The sequence below is a fragment of the Sylvia atricapilla genome, chromosome 7 (genome assembly GCF_009819655.1).
Source record: "Sylvia atricapilla isolate bSylAtr1 chromosome 7, bSylAtr1.pri, whole genome shotgun sequence".
Classification (NCBI taxonomy): Eukaryota; Metazoa; Chordata; class Aves; order Passeriformes; family Sylviidae; genus Sylvia; species Sylvia atricapilla.
Window position 1 is genome coordinate 19,256,701 of NC_089146.1, and position 16,871 is coordinate 19,273,571.

Sequence of the window (16,871 nt, forward strand, 5' to 3'; positions counted from 1 at the left end):
AAACAGATCATGGACATATTTGAATAGTAAGCACCTGCTGCCAAGTATAAGGGAACTCCCTAAACTGATGGTGAATAGATATGAAATGAAACAGCTAAAGAAGATAAGCTCCTAGTATAAATATGTGACCTTTGCCTAGATGAAGAAACACAGTCTTTGTCAAAATTAGGCAGCTTGTGTAACAAAACATCCACATGAACATTTCAGTAAACACTGGAGAAATAGCTTTAGGCTTGTATATTTTATCCCAAAGCTTTTTCATGCACAAAGAACTTGACCCTACTTGGCATTTTCTGGCCCTGTACTGGCATACTGAAGTTCAGGAATGCAGTTCATACATTGCCAATAGCGGGTCTGGATTCAGACTATCTCTACTATGTGATGTTAGTTCTCCCTATGTATTCAGAATATAAACAAAAAATGGTTATCTTCACTGAAAGAATTCAAAGGGTTTGGTGTACAGCAGTAAAGAACTGTGGGATGTACCTCCTAAAATTTTAACATCATATATGCATGGGTAGATGTTGGGTATTTTTCAGTGGGGCTATTCTTAGTCAGTCTAGTTTGAGGGAGCTGACAAGAGTTTACTGTGTTATAAAAAGCCACATCCTGGTAGCAAAAACAGTGAATCCATGTGGCATGGAGCAGTGGTTTGTGAAAATAAGGCAGGTTTAAGGAGCTAGCTGCTGTACTATTCCTGTGCTATTCCTTGCTAGCTCTGTCATGAGGCTGTGTCAAAGAGCAGGACAAGTGAGTGGGTGGGGTTTTGTTTCCAGTATCCTCCTACCTAATGTAACTCATCTGACATAAGTAAGGAGACACACTGCTTTGTCTCAAAAAATACAGCAATGTCCTTGCTGGGACAAAATTAATGAATCCCATTCTTTTATATATCAGCTACTGCTTAATAATTTGTATGTAATTTTGAAGTCTCTAAATTAAAATATTTATTTGGATATTATTCCTCCTTTGATATCTCTTCCCCATTGAAGGTATGATTTGTGAAAATCATCTTTCCTCATCATAAAATACTTTGAGTCAAGTATTGAAATGTGTCTGGGGGTTTTGTCCGCCTAGGAAATGGGGAATTGGAACAACCAGTGGACCAGACTGCTAAATCAGGGAGTAGAAGTAAATTGATGTTGTGATTTTAACAAATACTAGGGTTTGTCTAAGCTTATGTGAAAGTAAACATGTGTTGTTCCTCAAGGTGAAGAGTTTGACTGCACATTAATTCCTAGGAGTATGGAGCTGTTTATTCCACTGCAGTTGTTGGGTTTTTTCCCTCCACAGAATGAAAACTTTGCAGTGGAGTCGGGGAAACAACCAATCACGTTTGAAAATCCAATGTATACAACCAGAGAAGGTGGAGCCAGCACAGCTGGTGCAGCTACAGCCGTTCGGCCAACACTTGTAAGATAAATTTTGGCTTGACTTTCACCTTTCATTTTCCCTTTTAACCATCTTTTCTTCTTTGAAGAATGTTGATTTTGTTTTTCTTCTCCTACAGGTAGCGGCAGCTGGTAGTGAGGAAAAAGAAAATTTTGAAAATCCAGTGTATTCCTCTGTGATATCCACCAGCCCGCAGGAAACCCCTCAGAGTACAGATGCACCTCCGTTAGGAAATAAAAATGCTGTAAGGCTGCCTTGTTTGTTTTCTGCTCCGGATCAGAAAAATGGAATTGTTAGGGAAGCTGCAGTCAACTTAATGTAGTTTCATGTCCCTCAGTAATTTCCCTTGTGTTGTTTTCAAGGCAGTTTTTTCCTCTTTGATGTACTTGTCTGGAATGATAGGCTTCCATGAAGTAATTTAGTAATTTTTGTTGCCTAGCCTTTTGTGAATACTTCTTTAGGTGAAATAACTTCATTATCTAGCAAAAAAAAAAAAAAAAAAAAAAAAAAAAAAAAAAAAAAAAAAAAAAAGAAATTTGGGTTGTATGCTTAGAATTACAACACAGTGATGGAAGAACATCCATCTGAAGTCAATGAGGCAGCAGTCAATGCAAGTGAAATCCAACACTGTAATTCTCAATTCTCAGAGAAGTTTTGAGAAAAAAATATATAAAAATTCTAATAATTTTTATGTTTCAGGAATCAAAGTGGACTTTCTTCAAGAAAAAAAAGAAACAAAACACTAATTTTGAAAACCCAATATATGCAGAGGTATTGTCTATATCATATAATTCTATTTTTCAGCTAATGTACTGCTGGGCTTTGTTCTAGAATTCCTAGGATAAAGATTGTTGGTAGATTCTTCTGCTGTGTGGAACAGCACAGAAATTCCAGTCCAGGTTAGTGACTGAAGTGGTTGGGAGAGGTTACCAAATTTCATGCACAGTGAGGTGTTGAGCAAACTCGGCTCAGGTGGCACAGCTGCTCCTGACATTAAGCATTAAAGTAGAAGTTCCAGTGTATGGGATAAGTTTCTAGTTTTATTTTTACTCAGCTGTACTATCTGAGGTGAAATTACTATTTCATTTTGTTACTGGTGATATTTGCAGAAATAATTTACACCATAAAGTTTGACTTCAGGAAAATTTATTTACTGTTTCTGAAAGTTAATATTGGATGTATGGTGCATTGAATGTACAGTTTGATTTTATAATTATTGTTTCAGATGGAAAAGGAGCAGCAACAGGACACAGAAAATGTCCCTACCCATTCTCCTTCACTGCCTCCCAAGATTATTCTGAAGAGAGACCAACCACTAGCTTACACAGCAACAGAGGATACATTTAAAGACACCGCCAATCTTGTTAAAGAGGACTCTGTGGTATAACTAGGTAACTTGTTTAGGGAAAATTAGACACATCCATTTGCACATATATTTTTTATAAACAGAAGAGTAAGGTTCACATTCAAATGCTTTATAAAAATATAAACATCTCTTAGCCAGTGGCTGGAGATGTACATTGAAACTATGCCTTGTTTTTTTTGACAAATGCCAATTTCTATTTTTATGAACAATTATGGTGATGTACTATATGTATATCTTTGCACTGAAGCTGTCTGAAAGTAATGTTATAAATATATTGTACATTTGTAAATTTTTTTAAGATTATCTTGTTCAGTGATGTTGCTAGTAAAAATCTGTATGGAATTGATCATATATTTAGGGCTAAATTAATTATATAAATGCTTAAAACTAAAAAAAAGAGAACCAAACAAGGCAAATATAGAAACATTACTGATTTACAGGGTCCTTAGGGTGTATCTTTCATAACAGCACCTTTTAAAACTTCTGCTGGTGCTCTGGGCATCTTTGCCACCTATTTTATATAGTACTGTATATCAAAATGGGTATCTCTTTATCTTGTGTTAAACAAAAGATGAAAGAGTCAATGCTGAGTAGTTACCTGTGCAAATGTTCTTCTTACACTATTTTAATTGCCTGAGATTAATTCCTCTCAATCTATAAAACACATACTTTTTCTCTAGGTTCCAATTAACACAATTCCATTAATAGTCTTCTTATGAAGACTGGATATATTTAGATTTTAATTCCACAATGACTTAATGAGCTTTTCTCTTGCTCATCAATGGAATACCTCTGTTCTTGGCTGGAGTCTCTGGAACTAATTTGTACTATGAACTAGCTAGGTCTCTATAATAGCTTATTTCCAAACAGCAAAATATGAAAGATATTGGTTCATTTCAGTAATTCTTCAGGGTTTTTTTTAATGTGAAAATTTAATTTTATTGACTATTTATTTCCTGAGGTGGATATTAATAGAAAGGGAAACAATTTCTATAATGCAGTCTTTGTAGTTATCTGGTTGTTCTTATAACCTTCCATCAGAATATACTGTTGATCTTTTTAGCTCTTCTATTAATTAGCCAAGATAGTTTCCACAACAACCCATTTGAGAAAACTCTGATTACAGGACCATGTTCTTCAGCATTCCTGGCTAGCTATTCATATGGAAGATTCCTGAAGTTATAATCATTGAGACTTTTGCTATTTGATTGTTTTATATCTAAATTCTCAAAATATAAACTATCTCTAATTAGAATGCTTGTAATTACATTGTAACATACTTTGATTAGAAAAGACAACTGGAAAATGATGCTGCTGGATAAGTCTAATAAACATATTATTTTATCACATTCATGTTCCATAATTTGTGTCTAGGCTCTATGTACTTTTTTCAGTTGTGGAGACTTCAGTGCACTCTGAGATGAAAACATCAGTGCTTTAGGTAAAGTCAAGTAAGAGTCGTGCTTACTGCTTCACACAGCCGTCTAAAGTTCTTCATGTAAGATGTCTAGATGCTGACATTGTATCTCTGTAAGTGTGAAAGCTGCCCTATTACACACACTCAATAAACGGGCCCTTGAAACAGGAAGCTCGTGCTATTGAGAGGCTGACAAGGTAGTATGGATGTAAGTGATTAAAACCTTATTTCAATTAACTTTCATATCTGATGTCAGAATTTGATGCTTTGATTTTCTTTTTCTTTATGCACATTATGTGTTTCTAAAAGCTTTTTTTTTCCTCAGTGCATGAATGTAGAAAAATTCCTTAGAGTCTGCAACACATCAAACACATCTGTAAGGATTTCTTTGGTATGCAAGGTGCTGTTCTTAAGGAAAGGATTCACCTTGTTTAAAAAACAAGGTTTTTTAAAGGGAGAAGGCAGGGCTGACCCTTCCATAAGACTTGCCTGCAGTTGCATACCACAAGAAAAAGTAGTGTCAGTTTTGGGAATAGTCTTTGTCAACTCAAAGATTTGGAAGCAGTGTTGGTGAAGACTGCTAATATGTCAGCCATATACCAGAAATACATTTTTTTTCCCCAGTAATAATTTTAACTTTTCAGATAGGGAAGAAAATAGTCCCTGGGTTACTCTGTAGTTATGTGGTATGTAGGTTTGGTTGGTTAGCCTATCTGATAGTGAAGGATTCCTAAGCTTCAACTGGGACTCCTCCTCCCAGTAGCATAGCTACTGAGTACCCTTCTGATTATGTACCCTTCATCAGTGTACGCTTCTGATTATGTAAAATTTAGGGTTTGGTACTTTGTACAACAGAAGTTTTAGATTATACTTGTAACTTCATTTTTCACTTGTATTCTTTTTCCCTTATCAGGGCAGTCTCTATCTGCCAAGAATACCTGAATTCTTAAATTTTGGACTCTTTCTGTTTCAAAGACAGCTGATTTTTAGAGATTTCAAGAACTGTCTGTAATCTGCAACTATCGGGCTGATAAATTATAGCATTAATTTTTTCACAGACATTCTCTTTAGAGCTGCCAGGCCAGATAAAAAGATTTTTCTCTCTGCAGGTATTTATTGTGAAATGAAGTAAAATAAATTTATTCTTGAAGGCATTTGCTAGAGAATAGAAATTCAATGAAATACTTAAAGGTTACACACTTTTTACCTACTGTCCTTTTTTTGCATATTGCAAACACACAGGCATGCCCTCTCACACACAGTGATGAAACTTCTTTTCTTATGTTTGGAGTTCTGACCTGCACATGATATTTTTCTTAGGCTTAATTGAATTGCACATTAATGATTAATCACCAGCACAGCACTTTAGCAAATAAAACCTTTACCCCTTCAATTTTAATATCTCTAGGAGCACTAATATGTGAGCCTCTGGCCAACAACTAAAGAGATAGAAATAGTGTACAAAAGGCACAGTCACCTCAATTAATGTTTTGCCATTTTGAACACACTCTGTACAACTGAAAGAATTTTCTATAGCCTACACTAATGGCCTATTTAGTCTGCTAAGTGAAGTAATAATCCTTTTAATTTGCAAAGCACACTGAGGATGAAAGAAATATGAATGCACATTGTTTTTGTATTTTTCCCCATAAACTATACTAATATTGGGAAGAAAGTTAAAATATGCATTTTGATACTGTTTGCATAGAACACTGGAGTTTTGATTTTCCCTAGAATTGCATATCTGTAAAATTGCTTGTGACTTTTTTTCTGCAGAATTGAATAATCAAGTGGTCAGATACTATAACTGTAATTTCTGGAATATGCTGCAATAGCTGTACATTGTTATTATTTGACTTCATGTCCTGTGTGAATAGCATTAACTAGCTTTGTAGCTGAGCAACAGCCTCCAAAAACACGCTGGATTTACAAGCCTACCAGTGAACTCAGAATTTCAGGTAAGGCGGGGTGAAGGATGGAGAAAGTGTCTTTTGAAAAGAATTATAACAGTCTGGTAACTGGTAATGAAGAGGACATCTAGTTTTGATAGGATAAATATTTATTCCTGCACAGCTGGTACTGTTTTAATACTAGACATTAATTAGAACTCCATGACCTGGTCTCCTGCTCTCTGCTGGAACTGGAAACGTAATACGCAACAGCATATCAGACAAACAGCTTGGGGCGTAGGAGAGAAACAGCCAGAAGAACTTTGCATCCCAGCCAGCTCCGTACCGTGTCCTGGGGTACTTTGCTATCAGGGCATGTTCCATGCACTTAATGACATTGGAAATATCATAGTCACACAGTCTTTTCACTGATGATCTTTGGGCTTTTATATCTGTTAAAAGAAAAATAATCCTGAAAACATTTATATGCAACACCTTTGTGAGAGTGTTCTTTATATCCAAAGGTTTGGCTAGAGCTTCAGGCTTGCTTTAAACTACTGCCTCGAGTGCTGAGAGCAGTATAGCTACAGCAAAGCAGAGACAATAATAGCTGCCAAACACCCAGAAGTCCAGTAAGCAAAAGCCTCCCTGGCCCGTACTGTGAGCCAGGTGTTCCGTACAGTATGTACTGTGTCACATTGCAGTAACTTTTCAGATCCCACTAAGCAATAAACGTAGCATATGGTCATAGCAGCTCGTTCCCACTGGGCACCCTACCTGTAAGTACTGAGGGGCTAAGAAAGATAGCATGACCTCATATCTCACCAGTCTCATGTCTGAACTATTATCTCAGGCCTCATCTAACATACACATAGTAAATAACAGTCAGCAATGGATCCTTAATGAGCATTAACGATGTCTAGTAAATGTTCACAGAATCACAGACAGGTTGAGGTTGAAAGGGACCTCTGGCACCAAGCCCCACTACTGATGATGAGGTTCACCTAGACCAGGCTGCCCAGGACATGTCCAGATGGTTTTGAATTTCTCCAAAGATCGGGACTCCACAACTGCCCTGGGCAACCTGTGCTAGTCCTCAGTCACCCTCACACTGAAATGTTCAGCAGGAATATCCTGTGTTTGTATCTGCCCATTGCCTTGGGTCCTATCCCTGGACAACACGAAAAAGCACTTGGCTCTGTTGTCTTTACAGCCTCAGTTCAGGTATTTATATAGGTTGATAATATCCCCCCTGAGGGTTCATACAATCCTTTTTCTACTTACATTCAACTAAATATTTTTCTCCATAGGAGTCCCTGATCTCAGGAGTCAGTCTGTTCCAAAGTTTGAAGAGGTATTTCTCAATGATATCTGAATTAACTTCTTCTGCCTTAAAAAAACCATGCTCAACAATGCTTACTTTCACTCCAAAATGCCGCATTTCTATCCTAGAAGAAAAAAAAAATAATCTCCCTGACTACCCAATAATGGTGCAACTATGAATCACGAGTAAGTTGAAAATCTGTCACATGAATATTTGAGACTTTGATTCTTCATATATCAGAATTATTTTGAAATGTTCAAATTAGCTTCATAGCAGTGTACTTGTCATGTAAAAGCAGAGCAGACAACTGAGGAAAAAAGCAGTGTCAAGTTGATTCACAATTCTCTGTGGTTTATGTTGGACTCATGCAAAGGATGTAACAGCTAGGTGCATCTCAGTCATGTATTATCATACTAAAACTTTTGACAATTTTATATACTGTGGAATCATTTTAGTTCACAGCAACAGCAGATTATTAAAGTGTCTGAGAAAAAGTAGAAGTTTAACAAACATTCAATTGCATTAGAACTTTATCCTATGGTTAAATGATTAAATGTTATTGCAATAAAGACTAGTGGGTTTCCTCGTAGTGTGGTTCCCCTATATAATTTTGAGTTGCAGTGCAACTCCTTTGAGGTGAAAATGGCATCTTTGTATTGCTGGGCACTCAAGACACCCAGGCAGCCACGTTCTACAGTGTGTAAAGAAATGGACCACATGTACATTAGCCATTAGTTTCTATTTCTTTGGGGTATATGCTTTCTTAAAGTAAACATCCTTTATACTCATAAGAGTTTGAAAGCAGCTTTCCAAGTCATTCTGACTCATGAAGACTTGACTCATGGGCTGGGCCTTAGCCATCCAGTCCAGTACCAGTTCAGTACAACTGGTTTCAGCAAAGAGTGCTCAGCTTAATTTTCTGAAGTTACAATTACCTTTGGTAGTGTGGTTGCTGTCTGGAATTGCCCAGCTCAGAATGTTGTAGAGAATTAGAACAAAATATACAGGCAAAATATGCGGTAACTTGCCCAAGAAACTGGATGTCTGACCAGGCTATATTGTTGACTTACTTTCAGGTACGCACAGGGTTCACATGCCTGGAATTTGCACACTAACAACTTGTTTAGGATATGAAAATTTTCAAAGTGCAATTCCTTGCTGGGTTAGTCCATAGTACTGGAGATGGAAATCTTAAGAACATGACCAGTCCTCTTATTTTCCTTTTCCTCTTTAGACAAAATTTCCAGAGAGGAACCGAAATGGGCAAACATACAATCACCCTTCCTCAGCATGTCTGGAATCTGTTCTTGGATTCATGCGTGTGTTCCTGGCTACTCACCGTAAGGTGTCAGAGAAAGCTTCCATGCCCCATTTGGACAGACTGTAGCCACCCCCTACAAAAGCCATGAGGCCCTTGCCATTAATTAGATTGACAACTCTTCCCTCAGCTTTTTTCAGAAGTGGAAGGAGCTTGAGTGTTATTTCAATCAATCCCAGCAGGCTAACATCCAGGACTGAATGGAAGTCTTCAATCCTTAGCCAGTCGGTGGGTCCTACAGGTGCTGTTCCTTCAGCATTGCTCACCAAGCCGAAAAGCCCTAGGAGGAATGCAAAACTATTTATTTCAGCATATGGCCATATCTTACCCTGGAGTATCATGTGCATTGGGAACCAAGCACACAGTCTGCAAAGTCTTCAGTGAGATGGATACAGTTATCTGGGTTTTGCTTGGATAATCTACTTTGTACACCTGATAGAATTTGCTGAAGAGCATGGGTAAAGTGTCAAAGGAAAACTATTTTGTTTGGAGATGTGGGCCACCATGCTGGGCTTTATTACCCAGATCCACTCAAGTATCTAGGCTCCTAATACATGTTTGTATTCTTGTGAAAATCAAATAGTCTGCATAGAAGTGAAGAGACTGGTTTGCGGTCTAAAGGTCTGAACCAAATGTGTAGAATTAGTCAGTGCTTCTAAAGATACTAGCTTAGCCCTGGGTATTTATAATACTCCTTTACTACCTTTATAAATTGCTCGAGGATCTTTAGATAAATAGTGACGTTTCCAAGAGTTTGCTGAGGACAGCTTGTGCCTGAGGGGAGAGGCTGAAAGTCCATCACTCAGCCTCCATAAAGAGTCTCACACACTGAGGTGAAAGAGAACGTGCGGCTTTCTACAAGTTGCGAGCAAGAACCTGCTGGATGGGGTAAGTGCTAATAATTTTGTTAAACTTGCTCTCAATCTCTGCATTCAAGAATGGTCTGGGATACTCATGATGAGGCCAAAAGCCTTTTACAACCTTTGAGGAGAAAGTCCTGTGGTAGAAGATAGATGTTTTGCTGCTTTAGGTACTTAATTTATTAAGAAGCCTACCGAATAATTGGTATAACTGTGTGTTACAACTGGTGATTACAGTGCTGTGGTGCCCTTTGGTAGCCTTTAGTCTGAGCTATCAGTGCTGATAAATGTGTATTGTCACATTGAATATATTTACCATGCAGATCTATTTAGCACCCTTTGCCAAACCCATCACTGAAGTCTCAGAGGTATGCAAGGGTAAGCTCTTCCTCTTTTACAGGAGTGCTCAGAGGTGTATGATAGGGGTAGTGAGAGCTACCTATGTAACAACTCAAAGAAAACTGGCTGACATTGCAAGTGTTGAACTGTTACCATCAGTGCAATTGATGAGTACAATTCATATGTCAGACTTATCCAGGCATGCAAAAAACACTCTTCTGTTTACTAGAGAAGGGGTGCAGAGGCCCTGAATTAACCATTTTTAATTGACTAGGCTGAGTTTGTCAAGAAAATTTTCTAGTACCAGTTAGTACATTCCTTCCATTGACATTCTTCAACTACACCAGGAAGAGTTTAAAAAACACACCTGGGAACAATCTGATTTTAACAGATCAAGCAAATAGATTTTTAGGCATCCTGTTGGTGAAAGCAATGGGCAGCATTGCTGAAAGTGGGAGAGAATATCTTTGAACTGAGAAATGACAGAACTGAGAAGTGAATGTGTTTCATCAGTAAGATTAAAAATGCCTCTGCAGTGAGTAGAGATGCAACAGAACTTTTAGCTGGATCAGATTTGGTCATATTGAATCATCTTTCTGAGAAGTTGCCTTGTGACTTACCCCTGCCAGCTGTCTGTTCAGTCACAAACACCACAGCTCTGGCAATGCTGTTGGAGTCTGCTAAGTTCAGATTTACTGTCTTCAGTGAGAGTGAACAGCAGGATCGTAGCTCTTGGCTTCCTTTTTCTGTGGCACATGCAGCAATGACACAAAATCCCTTTTGGTCAAGCCATTTAGCCAGTGAGTTTCCAAGTCCAGTGTCACAGCCTGTTATGAAGACATGCTTTCCATTCAGATTTCTCACTCTGTATCTGTCTCTGATGATCCAGTAAATGATAAAAGAAAGTATGGAAGCCAAAATTGCTATGTGCAGTGAGTCTGAAAGTGAGAGCTACAAGCAACTAAGTTAGTGATGTAGAAGTGCAGTGAAGCAAATGTGTTTAGCCAACCCTCCAACTTCCTGAGACACAACTCCTGTAAGGGGCTTTGGTTTTGGTTGCAGCCCTTCCAGACCACTGTATGTTAGGGGAGAGCGGGAATAGGAGCTTTGGCACAATGGGATCAGGACCCATGAATAATGTGCACCTTGACAAAACCTTCTGTATCTTTATTTTCCATAGATTTTCACTGTTTTCAACCTTTGCTGACCAGACTTTCTAGTCACCTCTGTCCTTTAAGGACATTTCAGGCTGAAAGGAATGACCTTATCAGTTCTGAAAGTTCTTTTTTTGTGGACATTGGTCGTTATTTATGCTGATACCAGAGAGAGAAATTCCCCTGGAGTAAAGGATGATTTGACCACTTGTATGATGCTACCCAAGCTGCTTTTCTAATCTGGAACACAGAAGCAGAGTGACCCCAGGAGCAACCTAAGAGAAGTATAAGGTGCAGCTGCGGATCTGATGACTAATTTGTTATGTAACTTATGTTGTGTGACAGTGAGCGATTTGCTCTCTGCCCCTTAAACCAGGTAGACTTTAGGGCAGTGCCTGAGTCTTCTGTCACTTTTTGCCTGTTTAACAGTAATACACAGCACAGCAGAACGTACTATATAGGAAGTGTGTTTGTATAAAGAAATGTGGGAATGCATAGAGATGTTGCCCTCAAAAACATTTCAAAAAATAAAAAAGGCACTAAGGAAACTCAAGGTTTCCTAACTCTGTTGGGGAGAATATTGTTTGCTTATTACGAAATGTTTTGATAAATGTAGAACATAGTTCTTGCATCTAAATTCTTGATAATTGATTACTAGTTTTCTATTTGTATTTTGGTTTTTACAAGAACTAAACCAAATTAATTCATTAAAACCAATATTTATGGACATCCAATAAGCACATTCCAGACATCCTGTTAAAAGAAACTTTTTGCAGGTTCTAAACCCCCAGGGGTTCACCTAGAGTCCCCTAGGCTCTGGGTACCTACATATTTGTAGATGTGCAGACATCTCTACCTTTAAAATGTGACATTTCAAAGGCTGATTTCTCTGTAGCATCATTTCTATCCTAAGACGTGAATATTAAAGGAAGCTCAGTGTATTGGGCCTGTTTGCTAGAGCCTGCCTGTTGTTCTTGTTCTTACTGAGTTCATGGACTGATTTGCATTTATTCTGATCCTAAATTTTGCTGCCACCTCACCAAGTAGGTATAGAAGAAATTTCAGAATCTGATGGTGAATTTAATGAACTCTCATTAAATAAATAAATAAATCAGTTACAAAGCTAATAAAGTATAACAAGTGACAACATTCATTACCACTTAATGATCTTTACTGGAATGCCTTGGTAGCCATCAATATGAACTTCTGAGCTATTGACTCAGATGACTCAGAGACTAATGGTCTCTGATTAAGCAAATATTTACCGCAAGAAGTTTCTTCTCCTTCTACTGCGTGTGCCACACCATGGCATTAAATCACAGTTTACAGGAGGGATTTAACTGTATTTTTGGGATGTTTGCCTGCTTAGTGGCCCATCTCACTGTTGTTCTGAGGTTGATGTAATCAGCCTTCTAGCTCAGGTACTTTGCTTAGACACTTGCCTTTCTTGCTGTGAATGTCCCTGTTAATTTGACAAGGATTGCAGTGTTCCTGAATGTGTGCACTTTGAAATCATTGTAATTTTTCACTGTGTTGGTGACATGGATTTTCTGAGAGAACTCAAAGAGTGCTCAGATGAAGTGCCACTGCAACTATGTGAAAGTATTCAGACTAATGAAGGCTTTTGCAATGTAAAATAAAGTCTGAAAACGAAATGTTGCAGCAGCTGACCATAGATTCCCCCCAGTCCATTTGCAATGATGTGCCAGGCAATGACATTTCCTTTAGCTGCCCATTTAGAATTTGGAGCAGAGCTCGACACAAAAAGAGAGAGGAGCTGCTGTCAGCAGGCTCTGGGAACCATGGCACTAAATCACAATAAGGTATTTGGCAAGGTAGTGCAGTGATATATACACATAACTTTAGGACTCAAATTTCCTTTTTTCCAATACAAAATTAAACAAAATAATTAGAGTTTTGGGCAAACAACCTAATTGAAAGCAGGACCTGTAAGTCACATCTTCCCTTCTTGGCTGTGCTGTTGGGAGGAAGCAGTGGACAGTGAGCTTGTGCTACTGGAAAGTGAGTTAAATTTGAAACTGGGCCCTCTGTAGATAAGTCCTGGAGTGTTTGGCCAAGATACCAACCTGGCTTCTGTAAGGAAAACACCTGGGATTGCTCTGATTAGTGTTAGCCACTGTGTTTATGTAGCAATAATTGGTCCAGAAGCCCAGTAAGAAAAAAGGCTGCAGGGGAGACAGCTGAGAGGGCAGCACTGTGGATTATCCACTGCTCTTTTCCTTGTCAGCCCTGGCCCAGTGTTACTAAGTCTGTAATTCCTGACTTCCTAGCTCTTGCCATGTCTTTCTCCAGTAACACATGACCTGAGCATCATGGGAGGTTTTGCTCTGCGGGAGCCTTCTGCCACCATGTATTCTGCTAGATGATGTCATTCCTGCTGGGAGAAGCCTGGGGTCAGGAGCAAGAGAAACAGTCTCAGTTAAAGTTTTCTTTCAAGAAAATCCTCTAATTCTGTGAATGTACAGTGTTATCCAAAATATTTCTTCCTTGAGAATTGTGAAGTTCTACAAAAGCCAAAAAAAAAAAAAGGCACCTGGCTTTCAAGATCATATTGATTTTGAAATAGCTGCATGGAGTGGCAAACAGTGCATTTCCAGAGAAAATGTCAGCATGATATTTCAAGAGTATTGATGTATCTTCATAAATATTCCATTTGGATTAATAACGTAGCCAGTAAATAGCTAAAGGCAAATTCTATTTTCCATCAAACTTTGATATTTGCCTGGCAAATTGAGAACTTCTGTGATAGACCTTGGCTTCTTGTGCCTTCCCATGTGCCATTATAAAAGCAATTGGTTTTAGAGAAAAGCAGCATGACTGCATTGAGGGCCCTCTCAGATCTCTAGATGACTGCAAAGTACAGCATCCCTCTGCTTTGCACTAAAGGAAACTGAAGCACATAGACCCCATATTGAAGAAGGCTGTTTTACTCCCACAGCAAGTTTGCTTATGCCAAAGAATTTCAGGCTGGGGTGAAGTCTGTGTGTCTGTGTGTGCTGTGGATTTCTTCACTCCCACTCTGCAGGCAGTGCAAAACTCCAGTCTGAAATGGGTAGAGTGACCTGCCAGGCCTCCTGAGGAAGAACTGCCAATGGGAAATTTGGGCACTGTGGTTCTTCAGAATGAGCATGCATGTAGCACTCAGTGGAAGGTTTAGATGTAGCAGGCAGTGCACTGAAAGATCATCCAACAGCTCTCCAGAGTCACCCTTCCATAGCTACAAGCCTCTAGTTTTCAGTTAATTAATTGAACAAATAGGCAGGCACAAAACATCAGACCTCTGCCTCTTAGGTGAGTTATTCTCGTACATGCAAAGCTTCGCACTTCTGTTTCACAGAAAAGCAGCTTTTTTGTATGCTGTGTGAACATGTCAATGTGATAATTCAGATTGGTGATCAACAGGTAATTTAAGATCTTTGTTAATATGTCACCTGAAAAGAAATATATTTCCAATCTCTCCTCCACAGCATTTTGCAGAGAGATGAATGTAGTCTGGTACAGTGAGTTTTCTGCATGATTGTATCTTCTTTGTATGGCTTGTACTTCATATTTTTACCACAGCATCATAAAAGCCCCAGGAAAACAAAACCATTTAAAATCTTAGGTCACCATCCCAGTGTTTGAAAATTGAAGTAGGGAAAGATTCCACATGTTGGGAAGAGCATTTCTGAGTCAGCATTTTATTCAGACCATGTAGGTGCTAGAATAAGTAACAATTGTTAATATTACTCTAGAAAGGAAGGGACTGCATGTTATCTTGTCTGTGCACTAGAAAACAAATGCTTAGCTCTCTTAGAGATCTGCAAATGCATATAATAGATATTGCTCACTATAACAATAGACACAAGTTCTACTCACATTCTGGGGAGACATCTGCAAGCTCAGTCTATACCTCCAGGTGCTCATGAGTTGTCTTCACCAGTTATTTCCAGTGTCAGAACATAGAAACAGCCCAATTTGCTCATAAACTTGTGTGCCAAGACACGCATGTTGGTTTAAAAAAAAACCCAAACAACTCATAAATTCTGTGTCTCGTGGTACTTTCCTGATTGATGCACATCAGCAGAGTCCCTCTCCCTGCTATTGCTAATGACTTGTACTGTGATCTGTCTATTTTAGGGATCTTCTTGGTATTAATCTTCTGGCTATGCTCTATGCCTGCCTCACCTACCCATGTTGTATAAGCTTTGCTGGCTATATATAGTGATTTAAAGAGCCTGGGACACTGTCAAGGCTCATTAAGGAGAACTGATCTACTGAGCTGAAAGAACTGATCTTGTCCTGAAATCAGCAGAAGTCTTGTTGATTTAATAGAGCTTGCTTCAGACCTTCCCCTTTTCTCTTGCATATGAACGAGTTATTGTTGATGTGACTTAATCTTTTAAGATACCTCTTTATGTATGACAACTGTTAGGGATTAAATTATTTTTACTAGTCTAGGAGCAGATTTTTGGTACTAGGAGCAAACCAATTTTAACATTTCTCAAATAAACTCTCAAATACTACAAACTGTACAAACAGGATCTCTAGTTTGAATGAGCACAGATGCTAACATATGATTGCTGGGTGGCTTGTTTGCTTAATCTTTGGCCCAGACTCTGGTGGGCACTTCTCTGGTGGGCACTACTGCATAAACATGGCAGCTGAATTTCTTTTCCCTTCACACATCTCTTCACTCACAGTGCTGTGCAGTGCCAGGTGCTGCAGTCAGTGAGGAGGCTTGGGCAAAGACCTTTCTCAACAGCAAAATGAATGAATAAACCTTTTTGTGAAACTTGCTTTGAAACTAACTGAATGAGTAGGAAATAAAACTGAGGAAACCAAGCAAAGTGGTAGGATGGAGCTGGAAATGATCTTGCCCTACAGTTGGGTGGATGATGGCAATGGCTGCCTGTCCCAGACTGGCTGGTGACACGTGGCCTGGCTGGTCCCTGATAAGAGCTGAAGAGTTGTTCATCCTCTGCATGGTGGGCAGCTCTTCCCCTCCACTTTCTCACTCCGTTCCCTTTGTCTTTGGCCTGGAAATTCTTGGTCTTTCACTACTCTTGAGTGCCACAAGCTGCTGTATTTGTTGTTACTGTACTTTCAGCACTCTTGGGGCAGTCAGGACGTGCAGGCATCTTGCTGGAGACGTGGGGGTAAAACAGGTGGCTGGCAAAAATTCCCTCTCCAGGACAAGCCTGGCAGAAGTGCCTGCACAGGCCTGTCTAGCCTGAATCTAGTGACAGGCTCCACAGTGTGGTTGGAGTGACCACAGAACAAGACTCCACCAGCATGCAAAGCCTGTCACAGGGGATCTCTGCTCAGTAAGTGTCACGTATGGGGTCCTGGCATTGTGGGTAGCAATCCTTTACCATGCAAGTGTAGGAGAGCAAAACATAAAAGGAGTTTCTCTACCATTGCTTTTTTTTTTTTTTTTTCCCCACCAAATTGCTTTTGAACTGCAGAAAGTAATTTCAGAAAGCTGAATAGAACCTGCTTAGCATGTCAGAAAATGTTAAAATGGAGAATTTTCCCAATAAGTTCCCTTCTTTACAGAGCATCCTCCAACTCTCTCAGAACACAGCATGTTGGGGACCTTACTGGAAAAGAAATCACATAAGCAGAATCTGAGCTCTATTCATAGTTTTCTGTTAGCTTGGCATGAGACAGCTTTTCTCTGTAGAAAGCAGACCTTGACTGTCTGATTTCTTATTGATTCCTTAGGTGTATTTTGTAATGAAATCCCTGACTCTTAGAAAGAAAAAATTGCTGTACTTGAACCATAACATCAGGGAAGGAAAACCCCCTT

General features: G+C 39.0%; 2 protein-coding genes across 2 annotated transcripts in view; one reads left to right on the top strand and one right to left on the bottom strand.

The window, feature by feature from the left end:
• The window catches only part of LRP2 (LDL receptor related protein 2), a 97,826-nt gene extending 94,487 nt beyond the window's left edge, over nt 1-3,339 (top strand). Inside the window, exons 75-78 of the mRNA XM_066323258.1 lie at nt 1,294-1,413; nt 1,511-1,636; nt 2,092-2,163; nt 2,618-3,339. Coding sequence (XP_066179355.1) covers nt 1,294-1,413; nt 1,511-1,636; nt 2,092-2,163; nt 2,618-2,779 — 480 coding nt within the window. The 3' untranslated portion in view covers nt 2,780-3,339. The remainder of the gene's footprint in view (nt 1-1,293; nt 1,414-1,510; nt 1,637-2,091; nt 2,164-2,617) is intronic.
• A 2,926-nt stretch (nt 3,340-6,265) lies between these two features.
• On the bottom strand, nt 6,266-15,211 carry DHRS9 (dehydrogenase/reductase 9). The gene is made up of 5 exons (XM_066323321.1): nt 14,939-15,211; nt 10,526-10,856; nt 8,728-8,986; nt 7,349-7,512; nt 6,266-6,516 (listed from the first exon to the last, which is right to left on the bottom strand). Exons 1-5 carry the CDS (start codon nt 14,984-14,986, stop codon nt 6,266-6,268), a joined length of 1,053 nt encoding a protein of 350 aa, XP_066179418.1. The 5' UTR covers nt 14,987-15,211.
• Nucleotides 15,212-16,871: the final 1,660 nt, after the last annotated feature.

Bases quoted from the DNA above. Each gene is read 5' to 3' on its own strand.
- DHRS9 (XM_066323321.1), bottom strand. From the start codon at position 14,986: ATGAGCACCTGGAGGTATAGACTGAGCTTGCAGATGTCTCCCCAGAAT. The intron at 7,513-8,727 runs GTGAGTAGCCAG...TTTTTCTTCTAG, and splicing joins GCTTTCTCTGACACCTTACG to GATAGAAATGCGGCATTTTG. The intron at 6,517-7,348 runs GTAAGTAGAAAA...TTCTTTTAACAG, and splicing joins AGAAAAATATTTAGTTGAAT to ATATAAAAGCCCAAAGATCA.